The sequence below is a fragment of the Pantherophis guttatus genome, chromosome 18, assembly GCF_059756535.1.
Source record: "Pantherophis guttatus breed Tessera chromosome 18, ASM5975653v1, whole genome shotgun sequence".
Classification (NCBI taxonomy): Eukaryota; Metazoa; Chordata; class Lepidosauria; order Squamata; family Colubridae; genus Pantherophis; species Pantherophis guttatus.
The window spans coordinates 1,802,393-1,823,695 of record NC_142080.1 but is presented as its reverse complement, the minus strand read 5'-3'; the positions used below and the strand labels follow the sequence as shown (position 1 = coordinate 1,823,695).

Below are 21,303 nucleotides of genomic sequence, written 5' to 3'. Positions count from 1 at the left end.
TTGGACAGCGCTGGCTCTTCGGCTTAGAAACGGAAATGAGCACCGCCCCCTAGAGTCAGGAACTACCAGCACATATGTGCGTGGGGAACCTTTACCTTTACCTCCCCCCACCCCATTAAAATCTTCAACAGCTTTGATTCCCTCTTGTGCCTTGAAGTGATTCTGGAGAGAGTTGTTTAGTTTTAGTTTTATTAAATTTATATACCGCCCTGGCCAAACCTTCAAACCCACTTTATAGAGATGCCTACGATGTATTGGTGGTGCACCTCTACCTGGGTGAGAAAATGCAGAGTGAGCAAGGACTGGGTGTGAGCAGTGCAAACACAAGGAGGGGTCTATTTTGTTTTAAGTCAAGTTGGAGACGTGTGGTTGAATTTGCTCCAAAAATATCTGGTTGCAATGAAAATGGATATTTCATAGATTATTAGAATATTAGTTCTCCCCCCTCCTCCCAAGCAATTAAATAACAGGATAAAAGAAGTCTGGAACTTTTTAGAAGTTTTAATTCAGTTTATTACTGGAAGATTTGGCATTTGAGAATGAGAATTGTTTTAAAAAACATTTTGCATAAAATAAACATGCTAGCTTTATTTCAAAGACTACAAATATTAGTTACAACCCCTAAAAGTTTTTTTTTTAACAAACCGAGGATCATTTAGGAGATTAATTCATTTCCTCCAATTTATCACATCCTTCTGATAGAAATTCCAACCCTGTTTGGTGTATTCTTATCTAGGTTTGTTTGTGGCTCAGTGGCTAAGACGCTGAGCTTGTCGATCGGAAAGGTTGTCGGTTTGAATCCCTCGTATAGGTCTCCTGCCCGAGCAGGGTTGTTGGACTAGATGACCTCCAAGATCCCTTCCAACTCTGTTACTGTTACTACCTTGGAGTAAGTCTTCTATGGAGCTGAATGGGAGGATCCTTAGTACCATGAGTTTACTCAGAAGCTTTGTTGGGACAATGGGATAGTAGCAATAGATTTGAAGAACCAACTTTCAGATCCTCTAAGTATCAAATTTTATCAGTTGTCAATTAGCCACATGTGTCATGGCAAATTGATCGTCACCACTTCTTCTGAAGATTGTGAGGAAATAGTGGTTCTCCAGACACAATGAATTCAGAGGTCTTCTACTACCTGATGCTCACAACATTTTCTCATCAGTAAGAAGTCCTCAATATAGACCCACCTCATTGTTTTATATATAATACCATGTAGAGTCTCAGTGGTCCTGAGATCATCCTCTGGAGAAGTTTTTGAGGACATCAATAAAACACAGAGGGGGAGAAGCTGTCCTAGATCTGCTAATGGAAACTTCTCCATCAAACATTCTATTTATCCAATTCTACCACCACTTTTATTCCCTGAAAATAATTGTGAATGTCTGATGGACCTCACTCTCACCAACGTGGAAGAAGACATCATGGTGGGATCACATAAGAGTACCCCCAAGGTGGGGTAGTGATGCAAGAACCAACCATCCCTGCCCATAGGAGAATGGGCCATCAACTTCTGCAGGGATTTAAAAAAAAAAAAAAAAACCCAGACATTTTAGATTGACTCAGGCCTTGGACTGATACAGAAGTTATTTTGAAGTGCTACAAAGTGCTATCTTTGAGGCAAGATGTGCAGATGGCTTACATTTGGACAAATTCATGGAAACTACATTTGCTAGAAAACATCTCGGCAACTGGTAGCAACAGGATCCTGGAGCAATCCATTGATCCAGAGATGAGAGATAAGTGGCCACCAAAAGCTGTTAAACTACAATAGTCAGCATTCCTCAATGACCATTTATTTTATTTTATTTTTTATTTTTATTTTATTTTAAATTTATATACCACCCTTCTCCCTGAGGACTCAGGGCGGTGTACAGCCAGAATTAAAAAACATGAAATACAAATACATGAAATACATAAATATAGGAGTTTTCTATTTCGCCTCTGTCATCACACTAGGAAAATTCTGAGAAAAGTTATATTACAAACAAAATGGCAGTCAGAAGTCATTTTAAGTCTTACTTCTCCATTGCTTTTTTGGTACATCATATTCCCATGGAACCACCAGATACTAAAAGGACAATCAATGTCACTTTGGAATCTATGGAGTCAAAAATCTTGATCACCTGGGTTTTAAACCTAAATGGGGCCCAAAAACAGAAAAAAAAAAAAACAGTCTACAACACTGAAAGAGCAACTTCGATAAATGCCCCATCTGATCCATAGGTACGGTGGATGGTGGGTGCATGACACAGCACTCTCACTTTTTATATATACAAATATTTATAAAAATACCAGCTGTCTTTACAATTTCATAATCCACTGAAAGTTTAGTAAAATGATTGGGAATTCACGGAGTATAAAGTGTTACGGAATTTTGCCAGTCGGGATTGTTGTGCTAATGCAATGCTTCGGGGTGTCATTGACCGGCTGTACATCTCAGCCCAGGGTCGAGGAGGACGTCGGACATCAGGGAGACGGCGTTTCGTGCTGGTAGTAGCCGCAAGGGCAGTTGAGGGCATCTTGTCATCACACAGGGCCTTGGTCTCACTACCAGTGATGGCCTCGGGTCCTGGAGGACATGGATTGAGAGTTTCTATCTTACACGCTTCTGGAAAAACTTGCAGGATAGGTCCTGGAAGCTCGACTTCAATAGGAGGGGGCTGGATAGTAATTTTCATCTCTGGTCCCTGGGAAATGCAGTTTGAAGTGTCCATCAGTCCACATACTGTGGTGCAACTCTTGGCCCGTGGAATTAGAGCTTTGATTTCATCATCGTCACCGCTGGTGATGGCCTTTTGATCACTGCCAGTGAGGGCGTTGTTACCATTGCAGGAGTTGTAGACTTCCACGGTACACTCTTCCGCAGCTATCTCCAGGACAGGACCAGGAATGGTGACCTCGATTGGTGGAGGGTATATCACCACTTTGTTTGAAGGCCCTTGTGTTAGGCATTGGACTGAGCTGTTGAGTCCTGATGGAACAGAGGCTGAGCGAGTTAGACGTTGTGGAGTGAGGGAGCAATCGGAGACCGATGTTGAACGGGGCAATGCAGGGCGTTGGACACCACTGGTGATACAGTTGGTTGAGCTTGAGATGATGCACTCATTGGGGTGGCTGGTGAGAACTGCACCCGGGATGGTGATGCAGACTGGGGGAGGCTGAATCACCACTTGAGAATCAGGACAAGTGGTTGTACAACAAGGAGTATCTCCACCAGAAAGAGCAACCAAGCCTGAGGTTTTGGTGACGATGGCCTTGGAGCCTGCCGCACAGCCCACCTCACAGCCGTTAGTGAGGCATGAAGTCTGGCTTTCCATAAGGCATTGTTTTGGAGAGGTCTTGAGTCTCAATCCAGGTAAGGTCAGGACCAGTGGGGGTGGATGGATCACTACTTTGGCATCTGGGCAGGAGGTGACGCAAGGGTTGGTGACACACTTCACGCCTGAGCCAGACATTCTGCTGGGAGGATGAATCTGGAGAGGAGACAGAAGGGAGACAAGCAAAATGATCTGGGTGTCCAGCAGTCACACATGGTGACAGATGGACAGGCCAACCTTGCCTTCTCTCTGAAAACACTTTGTAAAAGATCAACCACCGTTACTCCCTAGTTAATCTAGTAGAACTGGTTGAAAATATCATTTGTACTTACTTAGGAAAGAGATTCTTATGCCAACTGCCCTTCCTTCCTTCCTTCCTTCCTTCCTTCCTTCCTTCCTTCCTTCCTTCCTTCCTTCCTTCCTTCCTTCCTTCCTTCCTTCCTTCCTTCCTTCCTTCCTTCCTTCCTTCCTTCCTTCCTCTCTCTCCTTTCCCCCTCTCTTCCTATATAACTCAGGTCACGAACGTCCTCAAAACCTCAAAATATTTGACAGATATCCTACGTCTAGCTTCCCTTCTTGTTTCATCACCTATTTTTCTGCCCACACCTTCAATCCACTCTCGTTCTGCTCCTTTTAGCTGTCTGAGAATCCAGCTTGACAGGGGCCACAATTGTAGCAAAACAGTAAAAAGGCTCTTACTTCTCACTTTAAGAAAACTCACCTTAGACAGCTGTTGTGTGAACAGCTATTTCCCAAGCTTTATAGCTGGCAAGAGAATGTGGACACGCCCTGTTTTTTCCCAACTTCCCTCCCCCAGCCTTACCGCTTCACCGATCCAGTTTCAAGAAGCCGAAGAGGCTCCAGATTTGCTCAGAGATAAGAGATCAGCAGAAAACTAAACAGGTTAGGAAGGAAAATTCAATGTACGGCAAGGGTGGGTGATCTCAGAACAAGGAAATCAATCATCTCAGCCAAGGGATGAGCAACAGGTCTTTCCAAATTCAAGTTTCTTTGCGGAGCGAGCTACAGTCAAATAAATATTTTTTTCCAATGTTGCTCATAACTGGAATGGAAGCACCGTTTCCTTCCTCACAAATTGGGTAATATATTCTGAATTGTTGAACCAAAGAGAGTGTGGAAGACACTTGCAGATATAAATGTCTAGTGTTACGGAGGAAATTAAGGGGGGGGATCTTTTTGACGGGAGAGAAATTTGTCGGATCTGGCAATGTTCCCATCTTAGATGGGAGAATGCCTTTTCCAAAATGGTCTCAAGAAGAGGCATGTTCTGTAGTATGCTAGAGAAGATGGCATGAATCTTCTAAGAAAGATGTTCCTGGACCCAGTACTTTAAACAAGAGATTTAAAGTTCTTGTGTTAAAATAATTCCATCCATCCATCCATCCATCCATCCATCCATCCATCCATCCATCCATCCATCTAATTTCTGGATAACTTCATTTGAGTTTGCTTTTACTGTGTTTCCCCAAAAATAAGACATCCCCTGATAATAAGCTCAATTGGCCTTTTGAGCTCATGCGCTAAAATAAACCCTCCCCGAAAATAAGCCCTCCCCGAAAATATTTAAATGCATGCACAGCCAGTCCCTGCCATTTCCCTGGCCTCGCCTAAATCTTCTCCCTTTTAAGTGTAAATTTAAAATTTTTAATGTATTTTAAAATTATGGGTATTTTAAATTATGGGTATTAATTCAGCCAAATTTATTTAATTCATTTTATTCGATTTTAAATTTTGTATATCTATGTGTTTTATTTCATGGCTGTGGACCGCCCTGAGTCCTTCGGGAGTAGGGCGGTATAGAAATTCAATAAAATAAAATAAATAAAAAAATAATAAATTTCTTTTGGTTAGGGTTAGGGAGACAGAGCTGGAAATCAAGTAAGAAGGCAAGAGGAGCCCCATCTTGCTCCCCGCGCCCAAAAATAATAAGACCTCCCTGAAAATAAGGCCAAGCGCTTATTTTGGGGTTCAAAAAATATAAGATAGGGTCTTATTTTTGGAGAAACACAGTATTCTTAGAATAGAATAGAATTTTTTTTTAATTGGCCAAGTGTGATTGGACATACAAGGAATTTGTCTGCATATGCTCTCAGTCATCTCTCATCTAAAAGAAAAGATACGTTCATGAAGAATCATAAAGTACACCACTTAATGATAGTCATAGGGTACAAATAAGCAATCAGGAAACAATATCAATATAAATCTTAAGGATACAAGCAACAAAGTTACAGTTATACAGTCATAAGTGGAAGGATACGGGTGATGGGAACGATAAGAAGGTTAATAATAGTGTAGACTTAGTAAATAATTTGACAGTGTTGAGGGAATTATTTGTTTAGCAGAGTGATGGTTCAGGAAAAAACTGTTCTTGTGGTTCTGGTGTGCAGTGCTCTATAGCGTCGTTTTGAGGGTAGGAGTTGAAATAGTTTATGCCCAGGATGCGAGGGGTCTGTAAATATTTTCACAGTCCTCTTTTTGACTCCTGCAGTATACAGGTCCTCAACGGAAGGCAGGTTGGTAGCCATTGTTTTTTCAGCCATTCTGATTATCCTCTGAAGTCTGTGTCTGTCTTGTTGGGTTGCAGAACCATACCTCCCCCCTTCATTTTTCTCCTTTCTCAAGTTCAACATTTGCATTTTGGTAAATAATGTCTAAACTACTAGGTTTTTAGCACTTAATAGGGCCGATAAAGTTCAGAAAGACAAAACAAAAACAAACAAACAAACAAAAAAACCCAGAGAGAGAGTCTGTGACTGAACGTTAATTTTGGTTGGAATCTATCTGAAGGACGTTTCTATCTAAGGAGTCATGAGAAAGAATCCAAGTCAAAATCTCACTCTTGGCCGTATGGCTCGAGATACCTGATAGATTTGAAGATGCATCAAACAGTGCTTATAGCCTTACAGCCCATTCATAAAATAGCTCTACTTTCTCTATCAGGTGACCTTGCTGAGATGGGGCTGAAGAAGATGAAGTTCGGAACAAGAGACTCTTCTATCTGGAACTTCTAGAAGTTTAAATAACCAAGGAAGAGCAACTATGAGAAGGCACCAAAGAGGTTAATCTTCCCAAGATGAAGCTGGTGGTCTGTGTGTGATGGATTGATGGGCCCATAGATACGTTCTCATAGAGTTCATATCTTACGAACAATGAACAATCAGGGATAAACCAGAGGGGAACAAGAGTTTGGTCATCAAAAGAAGCTTCTTGTGGTTCTCCAAAGATGGAGGAGAAAACTAGCATGAGGAAGAACCTCATGCTGAGAACTCCTGGGCTCTCCCTTCTTAGTAAGGCTTTCTCAACTACTTGCTGTGTCACCTGTGAGTGCCAACAACAGGTATGACAAAGGCATTCTGCTAACAGGTTTCTCTGAATCATCTCTACTGGAGTGGAAGGTGGCAATTCCCAACAAAGATGCCCATCTATAAGCCAGAAAAAGTTTTCACAGATACAATCTTTGTGTAAAGAGTCTACTCTGGGGGAAATTAATACAACAAAGGACAATTTCTAGTAAATTTGAAACCAACCCTTGCTCCCTAATATTTTGTGTGGAATAAGGTAAAGGTTCCCCTCACACATATGTGCTAGTTGTTCCTGACTCTAGGTGGCGGTGCTCATCTCCGTTTCAAAGCCGAAGAGCCAGCGTTGTCCGAAGACGTCTCCATGGTCATGTGGCCAGCATGACTCAATGCCAAAGGTGCATGGAGCATTGTTACCTTCCCATCAATGGTGGTCCCTATTTTTCTACTTGCATTTTTTACCTGCTTTCGAACTGCTAGGTTGGCAGAAGCTGGGACAAGTCACGGGAGCTCACCCCGTTATGCGGCAGTAGGGATTCAAACTGCTGGACTGCCGACCTTTTGATCGACAAGCTCAGCGTCTTAGCCACTAAGCCATCATGTCCCTATGTGTGTGGAATAGATACATCTAAAAAAGGTTCCATGCAAAAGTTCAAACATGTTAGGGAAAGTTAGGAATCAAAATGATTGCAGATGTATTTTTTTTTCACTTATTAGCTGTTTAGAAAAATCACCTATTTAGCTCGGACTACTTAGGACACCTCCCAATTAATGTGAGGGGGGAAAAAGTTTGAAATTCTTGTGATTTATCAGTCCATACCCCAAATTAAGCATTAAAAAAATAAAAGCTGTTCGGAAAATAGAAATTTTAAGAGACACGGTTCTCTTTTTCCTCTTAAAGATACCACTGACTAATTCTGAGATTATTATTTTAACGAGAGTGAGAGCTTGCTGGTTGACCAAGAGGTGCAGTGAAATTAAATTAAAAAGGGGTGTGGAGGCTGTTGCCAAATTACTTTGGTTGCTAAATGTCAGCATTTAAGGAACTGGTTTTAACAGGTCTGGGAAAGCTTCTCTTTCATGTCTGAAAATAAAGAACTTGTGAGTTGCAGGACGGGACAGATGAAAGAAAGACAGAATCTAGGACAGATTTTTTTCAATTGCCAACTCTGGATTTGAAAGAAAGAGAATGCAGGAAGATTGGAATCTAGGAACCTTAACGGAAACCCGATGATTGCTTTCTTTTTAATTTTTCAATTTTTAGAACTAATTAACCCCCTATACTGCTGGTCTTCATTTGAATTAGATCTATATTTCATAGAACATAAAATAATGAAGTTGGAAGGGTCCTTCGAGGTCTTCTAGTCGAGCCCCCTGCTCAAGCAGGAAACCCTACACCATTCCAGACAAATGGCTGTCCAATCTCTTCTTAAAAACCTCCCAGTGATGGAGCACACACAATTTCTGGAGGCAAGTCTGATTGTTTTATGCTATATGTATTTTTTTATCATCTGAAATTCAGACGCATGAATTTCGATTTCTCTCTCTTTCAAATTCTGTCCTTGCGCTTAGATTTATAGAGAAGAAATTGTTATCTGGCTCCTCAGGCATTTAATTTATTTTAAAGATTTTTTAAAAAATGAAAATTTCTTTGGTAGGGAGGCATAGCATGGAGTTTAGAGTTCTCGAATACCAAACTAATAAATAACTCACTAGCAATCAAGATAAGTCTATCCACAAGTAGCCCTTCTAAAGGATAAGTTGTCTTATATCGAAAAAAGAATTTGGGAGGGAAAGAGGATTATCTCAAAGAACGGATAGGAAAATGAACGGATAGGAAAATGGAGAAAGTGAAAAAAAGGAGCCTTTAAAGATATATAGAATGATTCCCATTTTACTGCTGCGAATCGGAATGATTTACTGCTGTGAATCGGAAGCAGAAGGGGAAAAACAAAGAACATGAGAAATGTCAACAACAGAAAACCGATGTATTTCTGAAAATAAAGAACAAAATTGGGAGGAACGTAGAGAGTATGAATTTGAAAATCTGAGGAGTTCAAAACAATGAAAGAAAGTGGAAGATCGTAAGGAAAAAAGGGGCGAAGAAAACAGGAATGTAAGGAATGTAAACCAGTCTCCCTTACACTATGGGAGAGGGGAATATTAAAAATCAAAATAAAATAAAAATGAGCAAACTGACAAATCAATAAAATTTTTACAAGAGTAAACTGTAGCAGCCAATAAAAACAAGCATCCTTCCTTACGGTAAAATAATCTCCAAAGAAGTCAAAAATGTGAATGTAAGAACATAAAAAACAGACTCCGGTACAATATGGGAGAGGGGACTATTAAAATAGAAATAAAAATAAAATGAAAAAAGGAATAAACGGACAAATAAATAAAATTGAACAACTGTAGCGGCCAATAAAAACAAGCACCCTTCCTTAAAAGAAACCTCTAAAGAAGTCCCAGTTAAAATTAAGAGGTCTTCTCCCAGCCAAGTAGTTGAGAAGGTGGATAAAACAGGTGGGCCTTGAACCCCCTCCTCTCAGTAAGCCCAGAAAGTCTTACCTGGTTCCCGCCACACCTGGATCCCAAGAAACTGTTTGAAAGAAGCTCTGAGCTTTTTATAACAATTCCTAGTCAGCCCTGGAGGGGATGAGGTGGCCTTCTCAACGCAAAGATCTTAATTAGATCCCAACCAGACTGTCTTCCTCGTATAGCATTTAGCTTAATTGTCAGAACTCATCCTCCTGACTTGGACATATGACCTGAAGTTGGCATTGTCCACCTGGCTCTTTTTATAGACAGGTAAAAGGACATCCCATCCCATCCCATGGGGCTCCTTATTAGCTTAAGCTCAACGCCAAATCTTTGGCTTGTAGCACGTTATGGGCTGCTGCTTTTGGAAAACCGTGGCATGCTGAAACGTACTTCAGCACCTTGGGTAGGTTTCTCCTTTTCTCCTTTCAGACTATCCCCTGAGTCAAAAATGTTTCCCAGCACCTCCCTGGTCCAACCCAACATTTCCATAACCACATCTGAAAGCCGGTCGAGGTGATGTAAGAATAATTTACCAGTAAACCCGACTTGAAATCTCGGCGCTGTGTTTACAAGCCTACATGAGTTGACGCTGCCTTAATGAGGTCAAATCTTCATACATCCAAATCCCCATTTCTCCCCTTTTAAGGAAAAAAAAAACAACAGAGAAGAAGGCAAGGGAGATGATCAGATTCTAGAAGTTATGTCTCTGGTGGAAATCAAAGCAGGTGACACCTTAATCTTAATCAGAATAGAGCTGGGTGGGATCTTGGACATATTCTAGTCCAGCCCCTGCTTAAGCAGGAGATCCTATACCACTTCTTCTTTGTGGCGACCCCCCAAATACTGGAATACTGCTGTTGGGTCGCCCCCTAGTCCTTTTTTCCTCTTTTCTCTAGACTAGCCATACCCAATTCCTGAAACTCTTCTTCTTATGTTTTAGTCTCCAGGCCTTTAATCATCTTAGTTGCTCGTCTTTGCACTTTCCCCAAAAAATCTCATGATCCAGGGACAAAGTTCTGCTCCTTTGTAGCCAAAAGCATTTCTTCAGTTCTATTTTTCATGGTTCCTTTGATTCGCTGTTTTCAGGGCTACCAATTTTTTCCTAAGATAATTCCCTCCCCCCTCAAATTCAAGCTACCATTGGACTATATAAAGTGCGTGGCGGGCTGACTTGCTTCCTTATGGTGCTTGCTAACTGAACATTGTAAAACTGAGTCCACTTCAGAAAAAAGTCCCGGTGACATTGGACAGCTTTACCACGCATGCGCGCGTGCCTCCCGCTGGCTAGCTGATTTTTGGGTCTCTGGTGCGGAGACAGGGTGCATGCGAGAGACACTTGTGCATGTGCGGGGGTGGGACGGTCACACACTCATGGATGGGGGGCAGGGGGAGCATCCCCTGGCCCGTTTTTGGTCCCGGGAGGCTTCAGGGAGGCTTGCCAGGCTCAAAACGGGCTGTGTGGGGTCATGCACGCATGCGCGGGGCAGAGCTTGGGGAGGTGTTGCATGTGCACATGCAGGGGTGGGGGAGTGTGTGTGTTCGCAAATGTGAGCATGCACATCCATGCATGTGCCTGGCCTCAAAAACATGCCTAAATAGGATGGCATAGAGCAGGGGCAGGTGGGCAGGCCGACCTGCGATTTCTGTTACCGGTTCAGGTGAACCGGTGCAAACCGGCTGAATACCACCTCTGGTCCAGATGATGGGTTTTGAGGAGAAGGAAGGAATGTCAAGGATTCAGTCTCCACATGTAGCCCAAACCCATTAAATTCTCACACTGCATCCTCGAGACGCCCATGGGTGTTTGATTTAATTTGGGTACTTGAAGGGTGGAGCGTAGCTGAGAGGTGAGTATAGCAAGAGGATTTACAGAGCTGAGTGAGTGATAATTCCATAAAACATTCTGGTATAATTATGTCCTGCTTGATGTTCACTCAGCTGAATGGACCGTTAAGGACCATCTACCATACCTTTGGTGTAACACATAGCTAGGACACGAGATTTCCCCCAGCCCTTGGAAAGGTTAGCAATGGGCCAAGGATCTGTGCAAATCAAAACCCATGGTTAGTTTGGATCTGTATGACACACAAAGCCCTAAACTAGGATTTCCAATCTTGGAACTTGGATTAATGGGTAGGCCATGTCAAATCCGAACAAGGCATCCCATTCTTGGTTGAACATACGGAAGGCACCAAACTGTAGAAGTGAGGAACAAACATCAGAACGAGAAGCTACAAATCAGAGACTGAAATTTTAATCGGGACCCAGGATGTTGGTTCCTTTGAAAAAAAGAAATCCGAATTTCTAGGGAAAGGAATATCACGAGAAACTGGAGCCTGGAATTTTAATTGCTCACAAGCCCAAGTTGATTCAGTGGGGTGAAGTGGCTACTTTAAAGAAAGCTGTAATTTTAAGCTGTGTCAGTATAATCATGGACTTTAGAAAGTCACAGGGTTCATTCCAATCTAGGTTGGTCAAATTCCACTTTGAGAAGTGAGTTTGGGGGTCACATGTGAAGAGAAGCCTGGAGCATGTGAACAGAAGGACAGTGTAGAAGACCAGAAATCTAGAAACTAGACCTGGAAAGAGAGACAGAAAGAGATAGACATCTTTATCTTGAGAAAAAGAGACTGGAGGGGACAAGATGATGGTCCTGGAGAGGGGAAGTGTCCCCAAATAAAAGAGGAAAATGTTCCCTACCATTCAAGAAGGTTAGCTATGGAATAATGGATTTATGAGGGGCCCTTGGTGCTCTCTGAGGTTGGCTGTTTTGTTGCAGGCATCTTATGACCCAACTAAGTAACATCATCAGTGCTAGAAGGGAGTGGGGTTTGCTGATGAGGTTACTTAGTTTGAGTAATGAAATGTCTACAAGAAAACAACCAAACTCAAAGAGCACCAAGGACCCTCCATTTCAATCCTGTGTTCCAAATTTTCTCCTTTATTGATAAGGAATTTCTGACGTTGCCTTTTTAACAGAAAAAGGTATTCCAGACTCGAATTTGCATTGAAAACAGAACAGAACAGAATAGAATAACAGAGTTGGAAGGGGCTTTGGAGGTCTTCTAGTCCGACCCTATTTCAGTCTAATGGTTGTCCAATCTCTTCTTAAAAAGTTCCAGTGTTGGAGCATTCACAACTTCTGGAGGCAGGTTGTTCCACCGATTAATTGTTCTCACCGTCAGTTCTTGTTGACCTCACATGCTCTTGGAGACAGTCTGGTATACAATGAATTATAATAATGATATATTTCCTGGCACCCCTCCCTCCTTTCTTTCAACTTGGATACATTGCAGATTTCTGTCGAATCATCTTCTGACTCTACCCTTTTTCAGAGAAAGCATGGAAGGGATTCGCTAATTATTACCCCATCGAGGAAAAGTGAGTGGAAGCAAATTATTTAGGAAGGGCCTTTTTCCAAAACCATGTATCAATCGGACAAGGGATGAGCGATGAGATTTTCCATGTCTGGAGTGGTACGACTAGGAGAAAGGAGGAATTAGTTGAGAAGAAATTAGGGCTTCCTAATTAGGAGGTCCATCCGAGTTCACGGATGGCTTGGTGGCCTTTCATTAAAACATCTAAGGTTGGCAATTAAGCCGTAACACTGTTGATTTTTCATTTTGGTCTAGTGTGCTGTGCAAACTCAACTGTCACGGCCTCTCAACCATGACTGGGGACTTAGTCTCTTTCTCGAACCCGTTTCAGAAAATGCTTCTTGGAAACAAACCATGGTTGGGGCAAAGTCACACACTCAAAGATTGGTTGAGGAGATACAAGCAGACAACTAGTCCTTCTTGAACTGTAGTAGTAACTAGTCCTTCTGTGGGTTGATGAATTTGCATTCACATTAGGCCATGATTTCTTGGGCCAAGGCTGAAGAAGAGACGTTTAGATGGCTTCGTTTATGGTGATCCCAGTTATTGCCATATATAAACTGTGGTCTGTAGCTTAAGGTGTTATATAGCCTCAACTTCCGGTGGCTTTCTCAAGAAAGAGTGGTTAAACCAAGATTGTTTATGCTATGTGGACCCAACCCAACCCGATTCCAAGCTCCTTTCCTTTGGTCGTATCTCTTTTCTGAATAATTTTGCTTTCCTTGCTACAATTTCATTCCCTTCCCACAAAAGCTTTTGTGATGCTCTCAGCAAGCTTAGCTCTGCCTTAATTACTTCTCATCCTCCAGCAAACCTGCTTTGAAAAGGCAGCAGATCCTATCTGAGATAACCAAGTCTTTCAAGAAGAAGTTGGGTTTACTCAACTTCTCGCTGAGATTGATGGGTAAATGACGCCCTCTAAAGGAAGGAGGGCAGAAGACATGGCACAGGAGTTCAAGAGTGGTAACAGCTGGCACAGATCTGGGAAGGTTTCACCCATGAGATGTTATATCAACCCAAGAAGGTTTTGAGGAGTAGATGGTTTTTCTGCAGGATGAATTTCTCACGCCATGGGTCCATCTCCAGAATTGTCCATTGAATTTTGAGATCAGAACTTTGGTGGTTGGCTCTACTTTTCAGTCCCTCAGTTCATTTGCATATCACCTCCCCTCCATTTGCATATTGCCCTTTTAGCATCACTGATTGGTAATGAAGAGCTAAAACTCTTCTTCTCAATGGCGGTGGGCGGATAACTTGATGTGATGGGACGTTTCTAATCAAAGGGCCTTATATAAGTGATATAAGATCACTTATATTCCTGTGATCTCTCATTGTGTTAAATCGATGTTAATTGTCCAACCTTAAATAATAGTTCAGTTAATTGAGTCCTTCATTTAATCTTAGCTGAGTAACATGAATGATATTATCTCTGCTTCTTAGACAAAAGCATCATTTTGATGTTCCTCCTGGCCATCTTCTCGATGTTCTGGTTTAACATTCTCCTGACTCAGAGTTCTAAAAAAAGGGAAATTCTTCTCCGGATGAAGCTTATTCGTGGAAACCCCACCCAAAGCAGCTAAGATTAAAGCAGCTAGTCCTCAGATTTAATCTCATTGAAGTTAATCCAAGCCGAAACAAAACCCAGAAACAATGAAAGACATTTTTTTCTGAAATTTTGCCATGGTAAGCAAAATCAGGGTAGCATTTAAATCAGCGTCTCCCATCCTGGCCCACTTGAAGATGTGTGGACTTCAACTCCCAGAGTTCCCCAGCCAATTTCTCATTGTGTTAAGGGTTGCTGAGGTGGAGGAGATAGAAGGCAGCGTATTAGGTATGTTCACCAACTTGAGTTCTTTCACAGGTGGCTTCACATCACCATTGGTTCACCCAGTACCGTAAATGTGAGTGTGCATGGGCGCATGCTTCGTTCGCGCACCGTCCGTGCATGTGTGCAACATCCCAAGAACACAGAAATTTGTGAGCGAGTGCTATCCACACATGTGTGCAATGTCAAACAACATGGGAATTCACTCTTACGTACCATCCACAAATGTGTGCGATGTCAAACAACATGGGAATTCGCTCACATGCACTGTCCACACATGTGTGGCGTCAAAACCACAGTGATATAGGATGGGATTGCGCCCATCTGCAGATCCCTACTACCGGTTCACCTGAACCGGTCGGAACCAGCTCAATACCACCTCTGAGTTCTTTATACGGGTGGGATAAAGAAAATCTAATGATAATAAAGAAAACTCTTTCAAAGAAATCTGGAAGAAGACACATGGAACCCCAGACTTCAGAAATATTAACCACCAGGAGTTTTAGATGAATTTATTTGGGATTTGGGTTGTTTTAGGTTATGAAAGGAATCCAAGTTTTTTTTTTTTTTTTTAGCATTCCTTGAATTTTCATCAGTTACAGCCAGGCCTCAGATGGAAAGGCCATTCTGGATCGATACAGAGTCGCAAGAGCTGAACCAAATCTAGAGGTCGGCTCCAATTCTAGATTGGGCAGATCTTCATCGATGAAGTCAGGAAGCACCATTCCTCCTCCTACCCCCATCCCTCCATGTGCACAGGGGTTGTGTTGTGTAATCTGCAAAAGTTGGTTGGGGCAGAAGAGAGCAGGACCCGGGATGGTCAATGTGAAGGTTGGTCGCCGTATTACCACCGTGGAAGGTGGACATGATGCGTAGCAGGGGGATCTCCTGTCCATTTCCGCAGGTGGAGGTGATTCTACAAGGAAAGAAGACCAGGGAGAAGAAAAGGATCGTCAGAATCGACAGAAACTCTCGATATTGTACAATTTGCGGCAGTGGTGAAATGTAAAATTTGTTACTAAAGGTTCTGTGGGCGTGGCTTGGTGGTGGGGTAATGTGACTGGGTGGGCGTGGCCAACTTTTTTTTTTTTACTTTTTTAAAGCATTTTTTTACAACCTATTTGGCCGAATAGGTTGTAAAAAAAATGCTTTTAAAAGTAAAAAAAAAAAAAAAAGGCTCTGACAATCACAGGTGTGGCGCGCGATTGTCAAAGCCTTTATTTACCTTTTAAAAGCAGGAAGTAACGACACCCAGGTGGGTGGGTGCAGCCTCGCGCCGCCATCGCTACCAGTTCTCTGAATCACCTGCCGCAATCGCTACTGGATCGCCCGATCCGGTCCGAACCGGGAGCATTTCACCCCTGATTTGCGGCAATCTTGCTGAATTAAAACAGGACACAGAATCCAGAATTTCTACAAATTCCAAATCTGCAGAATTCTTCAAGGGCTAGTCCTTAAGTCAATGAGCAGAAGGGGATTTAGAGGGATGGGTCATAGCTGATTGGACTTCTCTGAAGAAATCTAAGAGCAGCTATTGGTGACTATGCTCTCTCAGCCTAATCTACCCCTAAAGGATTCTTTTAATATTACATGCAAAATTCTAGAAAGATACTCATACATATTAAGAATGATACTAATTTTAAGAGCACCACTCCTTCTGTAATTTAATGGTTGACAAATTAAATTATCTTAATATTATCTTAAGAAATAAACAAAAAAGCAAACAAACAAACCACCCCACCACCCACATTCTTCTACAAGAATGTAGGTGAGATGGATCAAATCAAATCACTCTGCACTATTACACTTCTATTGTGCTACTTGAAATCAGATAAGATCCATCCTTATGTGCACGAGATCACTTGCTTGTTTTCTCAATTCTCTTGGGACAGATGGTGAGGGAGGTATCCAGGCACCCTACAAGATTATGATATTATGATCCATGGCTAGGCTCAGGGGAATACAGAGGAGGAAAATGAGAAGGAAAAGAAGGTGTAATGGAGAAAAAGGAGGAGAAGAAGCAGATGAAGGAGTGGTGCGGAAGCAGTTGGAGAAGGAGTGATGGAGAAGGAGAAGAAGGAAGAGAGATGGAGGTGAAGTATAGTGAAGGAGGAGAAGTGAAGGAGGAGGAGAAGAAGGAGTAATGGAGAAGGAAAAAGAAGATTGATGGAGAAGGAAAAAAAGAAGGTGGAGTGATGGAGATGGAGTGATGGAGAAGGAAGAGAAATGATGGAGAAGGAGGAGAGAAAGACAAGGAGAAAGAATAATGGAGAAGGACAAGGAAGAGGAGTGGTAGCAAAGAAGGAGAAGGAATGGTGGAGAAGAAGTGGTGATGGTAATTTACACATTATGGGAACATAGCACAAAGTAACGTCTTTTAAACCCGGGTTTTTGAGTTCTTCCTGATCCTTCAATATGGAGAGCAGAGATGAAGCTAGAAAGGTGTCCCTTCTTCAGGGCAGGATGAGTAGAAGAAGGCGAAGATGCTTTCAGAAGAGAAGGTGAATGGGTCAGGAGATAGACATAATTTAGAAAGGGGTCTTTCAATGGATCTACAAATCTACAAACTTAAAAATGAAATACAAAGGACAAAGCAAGAGTGACCCTCTTTCTGTCTACAAAAATCACGACAAGGCTGTCAGTTGACTTCTTCTTCAACAGTGATGATGGGAACATTATCTTTCACTACTTAAGAGAAAGCAGATAATTTTACCTAATTTGTCACCCTTTATTTTTGCTCCCAGCACCTTTCTCACTTTACCAATTGGTAGAACCAGTTCCTCAGAATGAAGGCTATTTTGATTGACAGTTGGTATCTAGCCGGTAAAATGTTGGTGTTACCCAAAATTATGAACCCTTCAGATCCCCCTTGGGGGCTGGTTGCAATTCCAGATCTGAATTCAGCTCCCTGCTTTCCAGGAAATAAAATCAGCCCCAGATTACATTGTTAGAAGCTCTCTTTTGAGTCTTACCTGGTCGTCTAGGCGAGGAGGTATCTCAAGAAGAAGCTTCAAGCAGCCGCCGTGTGCTGTGTGCATTTTTATAGCACTTTGAGGGCAGGAATTGAGAATATTTTCCCCCTCCCAAACACCACAATGTAAGCTGACGCCTCACTGTGCTCCACCAAATTACTTTTAATTGTTTGCTTCCCTGGATTGTGAAGGCGGGATTGTCACAATTGTTGATAAGAGTATTCGGATTCTGTATAATTCTTTTCGACAGGGAGGAAGGGTGTTCTCAGAAGTCATCTTGTTATGTTGGGTGGGATGCATCTTAACAATGTCCTGTTATTGAGAGGTAGAGGGGGAAATGCATTTGTTTTGATGATGTAACAAACAATGCCTCTTCTTCTTCTTCTTCTTCTTCTTCTTCTTCTTCTTCTTCTTCTTCTTCTTCTTCTTCTTCTTCTTCTTCTTCTTCTTCTTCTTCTTCTTCTTCTTCTTCTTCTTCTTCTCCTCCTCCTCCTCCTCCTCCTCCTCCTCCTCCTCCTCCTCCTCCTCCTCCTCCTCCTCCTCCTCCTCCTCCTCCTCCTTTTCTCCCTGCTGTCCCCCTTTGGATGGCCAACTGCCTTCTCAGAAGATTGAAGAGGGAGTCACCCTGGCACGTGCCCATGGATGATAGTGGCATAGATTCTCTGCTTCATGTAAGATGCCTTGGGCAAGGGATTAAGACTTATAAAATGACACTTGAAGGACAATAAACATCTTAATGAGGGCTTCCGGTGTATCTTCTCTAGATATCTTCTCCTGGGAGATTCTCTAACCACAAATTGGCATAACTCATCCTTCCTTCCTTGACTGAGAAATATTGAAGCTGGTTTGAAATAGCTACTGTCGGCATACCTAAGCAGAGATTGAAGGCATTCATTTCTCTGGGTTTGGCTTCTTAAAACCCACCAGAGTTGGAGTTATGAAGATCTTGGGATGAATGCTATTTCAGAGGAAGGGGAATATACTAAAATTATAGTTGTGTGGCCCTGAATATTAGATACAAAAGGATAACCTTCTCTGATCTGGAAAACATCAAACAGGATAAAATCTGTGTGGCATAGTGGAAGGGATGAAGGAATTAGAGTTGGGTCAAAGTGAAAGCTCTCTGGATGATTTTAGTTCAGCCACAGTTTCTTGAGCCTACTTGCCTTACAGGGTTGTTCCTACAGATAAAAATTGGAGGGTAATAAGTAGCTGGGAAAACTGGGAAAGTTGCAATGTATGGTTGTGGAAGTTGGACCATAAGTAAGGCTGAACATCAAAGAATTGAGGTCTTTGAACTCTGGTGGTGGAGAAGACTCCTGTGAGACCCTTGGACTGCAAGGTAATCAAACCAGTCAGTCCTAGAGGAGATCAACCCTGACTGCCCTTTAGAAGGCCAGTGTCAGCCAGATCCTAAAGAGGAAACTCAAATACTTTGGCCACCTAATGAGAAGGAAGGACTCACTGGAGAAGAGCCTAATGCTGGGAACGATTGAGGGCAAAAGAAGAAGGAGACGGCAGAGAATGAGATGGCAGGATGGAGTCACTCAAGCAGTCGGCATGAGCTTAAATGGTCTCCGGGGGATGATAGAGGACAGGAAGGCCTGGGGGAAAGTTGGCCATGGGGTCTCGATGGGTTGGACATGACTTCACAACTAACAACAACAACAAATAAGTAGCTCTGGAAAGAGATGGCACACAAGACTAAGACAGAAAGGAATACAGACATTCTTAAACATTGTAAATATTGGATATCATTTCCACCAACTCAGAAGAGAGTGAGATAGAATTAGGGTCTAATGAAAGGAACTGGCAAGGATCATAAGAGGACACTGGTAGATGGACACGAACACCAAGACCACCCTTTTGAGAATGGAGAAGGTCTCCCTGGGACAGCCCTTTTGTGGTAGGATCTACAAGAGGTTCTCCAAAGCCCCAAAGTGCCCACACAGGTTCTAAAAGTCTAGAGGGACTTTTCTCTCTTCAGGTTTGGGAATGGTGTGTTGGTTCTCCGTCTCGGCAAGTGATCTGAAGGTAGACTTTCAAAACGCAAGAGAAATAACCAGTCTCCTCCACGTGTTAGGACAGCAAGGGAGAAAAGGTGGAGTCTTCTTCTGAAGCAGGAGGCTTTGGGGTGGCTGAAGTTAGCATAACAGGGAGATGTGGACCTAGATAGTCAAGCTGTTTTTTTAGATAAGAGCGTAATTCCACCCAACTATCAATCTTAGCAGGGTGATCCAAAAATCTGTCAGGCTGCTCGACCTGGCCTATCTCTTAAGGCTCTCACTGATAGGAAGTATCAATCTTACACATCTGCTGAACTCCTCGAAATTGGGTGTATCCCAGGTGTTGCTCATTTGAGATTCAACTGGGTCATTGCCCCACCCTCCTGCCCTGAACCTATTTGTTCAAATCCAACTGTAATCAGAGTCTGATTCATTCAGAGTGGTGCCCCAGCTGACAAAGGTGTGGAGATAGCCATCGTATTTGACAGGCGAGGGAGACAATTCAAGATGGCTTTAATAGATATTTTTTTAAAAACACACCCTCCAGTTGGGACAGATTGTGGTTGCACAAAGCCACACAGAGCAGGTTGTTTCTGCAGAGAAAAAGTTGCTATGTGTTTGTGAGACAGGAGTCTATGTTCAACGGTTGACCTCGCTTTCTGTCATGGTTGCCTTCCAGAAAATAGAACAGTGTTAGCATGGCAGTTGCAGTGTATGGTTGTGAAAGTTGGACCACAAGGAAGGCTGAGCGCCAAAGAATCAAGGCCTTTGAACACTGGTGCTGGAGAAGACTCCTGTGAGTCCCTTGGACTGCAAGGTGATCCAACTGGTCAGTCCTCGAGGAGATCAACCCTGACTGCTCTTTAGAAAGCCAGATCCTGAAGAGGAAACTCAAATACTTTGGCCACCTAATGAGAAGGAAGGACTCCCTGGAGAAGAGCCTCATGCTGGGAGGGCAAAAGAAGAAGGGGACAGCACAGAACGAGATGGCTGGATGGAGTCACTGAAGCAGTCGGCGTGAGCTTCAATGGACTCCAGAGGATGGTAGAGGACAGGAAGGCCTGGAGGAACGTTGTCCATGGGGTCACGATGGGTCGGACACAACTTCGCAACTTTTCAACCTGGTATAATGCTGAGAAATGTCTTCTCAACCATCCCGTCTCTGCTTTAATCGTCCTTTAACCTAATCTTCCCTACTGACCACCCTTTAAGGTAGACCAGACCAAGAAACCAATGCTGTCTAGGTCTAAAATTATACAGGTGGTCCTTGACTTACAACAGTTCACTGAGTGACCGTTCAAAGTTACAACATCACTGAAAAAAGTGAGCTATGACCATTTTTCACGCTTCTGACCATTGCAGCATCCCGGTAGTCATGTGATTTACATTCGGATGCTTGCACAATGGACTCACATTTATGACGGTTGCAGTGTCCCAGGGTCACGTGATCCCCTTTTGCGACCTTCTGACAAGCAAAATCAAATGGGGAAACCAGATTCACATAACAACCATGTTACTAATTTAACAGTCATTTAACAAATATAGAGATGTGGTGGCTCAGTGGCTAAGTCACTGAGCTTGTCGAACAAAAGGTCGGCAGTTCAGCGGTTCAAATCCCTAATGGGGTGAGCTCCCATTACTTGTCCCGGCTTTTGCCAACCTAGCAGTTTGAAAGCACATAAAAAATGCAAGTAGAAAAATAGGAATCCCCTTTGGTGGGAAGGGAACAGCGTTCCGTGTGCCTTTGGCGTTGAGTCATGCCGGCCACATGACCACGGAGACATCTTCGGACAGCGCTGGCTCTTGGGCTTTGAAACGGAGATGAGCAGCGCCCCCTAGAGTCAGGAATGACTAGCACATATGTGTGAGGGGAACCTTTACCTTTTAACAAATGGGGCACGAAAGATCATAAACAAGAAAGATCACTTAACAAATTTCTCAC

General features: G+C 42.8%; 1 protein-coding gene and 2 long non-coding RNA genes across 4 annotated transcripts; 1 reads left to right on the top strand and 2 right to left on the bottom strand.

The window, feature by feature from the left end:
- Window positions 1–489: 489 nt before the first annotated feature.
- LOC117676278 (uncharacterized) lies at window positions 490–9,583 on the bottom strand. Of its 2 annotated transcripts, none has more exons than XM_087881129.1 (2): window positions 9,209–9,583; window positions 490–3,473 (listed from the first exon to the last, which is right to left on the bottom strand). In XM_087881129.1, the coding sequence occupies exon 2, from the start codon at window positions 3,453–3,455 to the stop codon at window positions 2,328–2,330; it is 1,128 nt and encodes a 375-aa protein (XP_087737255.1). In that variant the 5' UTR covers window positions 3,456–3,473; window positions 9,209–9,583; the 3' UTR covers window positions 490–2,327. The 2 variants fall into 2 exon arrangements, with proteins under 2 accessions (XP_087737255.1, XP_034291549.1); XM_034435658.3 differs by lacking the exon at window positions 9,209–9,583 and adding an exon at window positions 4,039–4,074.
- Window positions 4,136–6,866, top strand: LOC148111500 (uncharacterized). The gene is made up of 2 exons (XR_015730425.1): window positions 4,136–4,220; window positions 6,279–6,866. It is a non-coding gene; the product is annotated as an uncharacterized LOC148111500 (long non-coding RNA).
- A 5,297-nt stretch (window positions 9,584–14,880) lies between the features above and the next one.
- LOC148111499 (uncharacterized) lies at window positions 14,881–17,474 on the bottom strand. The gene is made up of 2 exons (XR_015730424.1): window positions 17,356–17,474; window positions 14,881–15,299 (listed from the first exon to the last, which is right to left on the bottom strand). It is a non-coding gene; the product is annotated as an uncharacterized LOC148111499 (long non-coding RNA).
- Window positions 17,475–21,303: the final 3,829 nt, after the last annotated feature.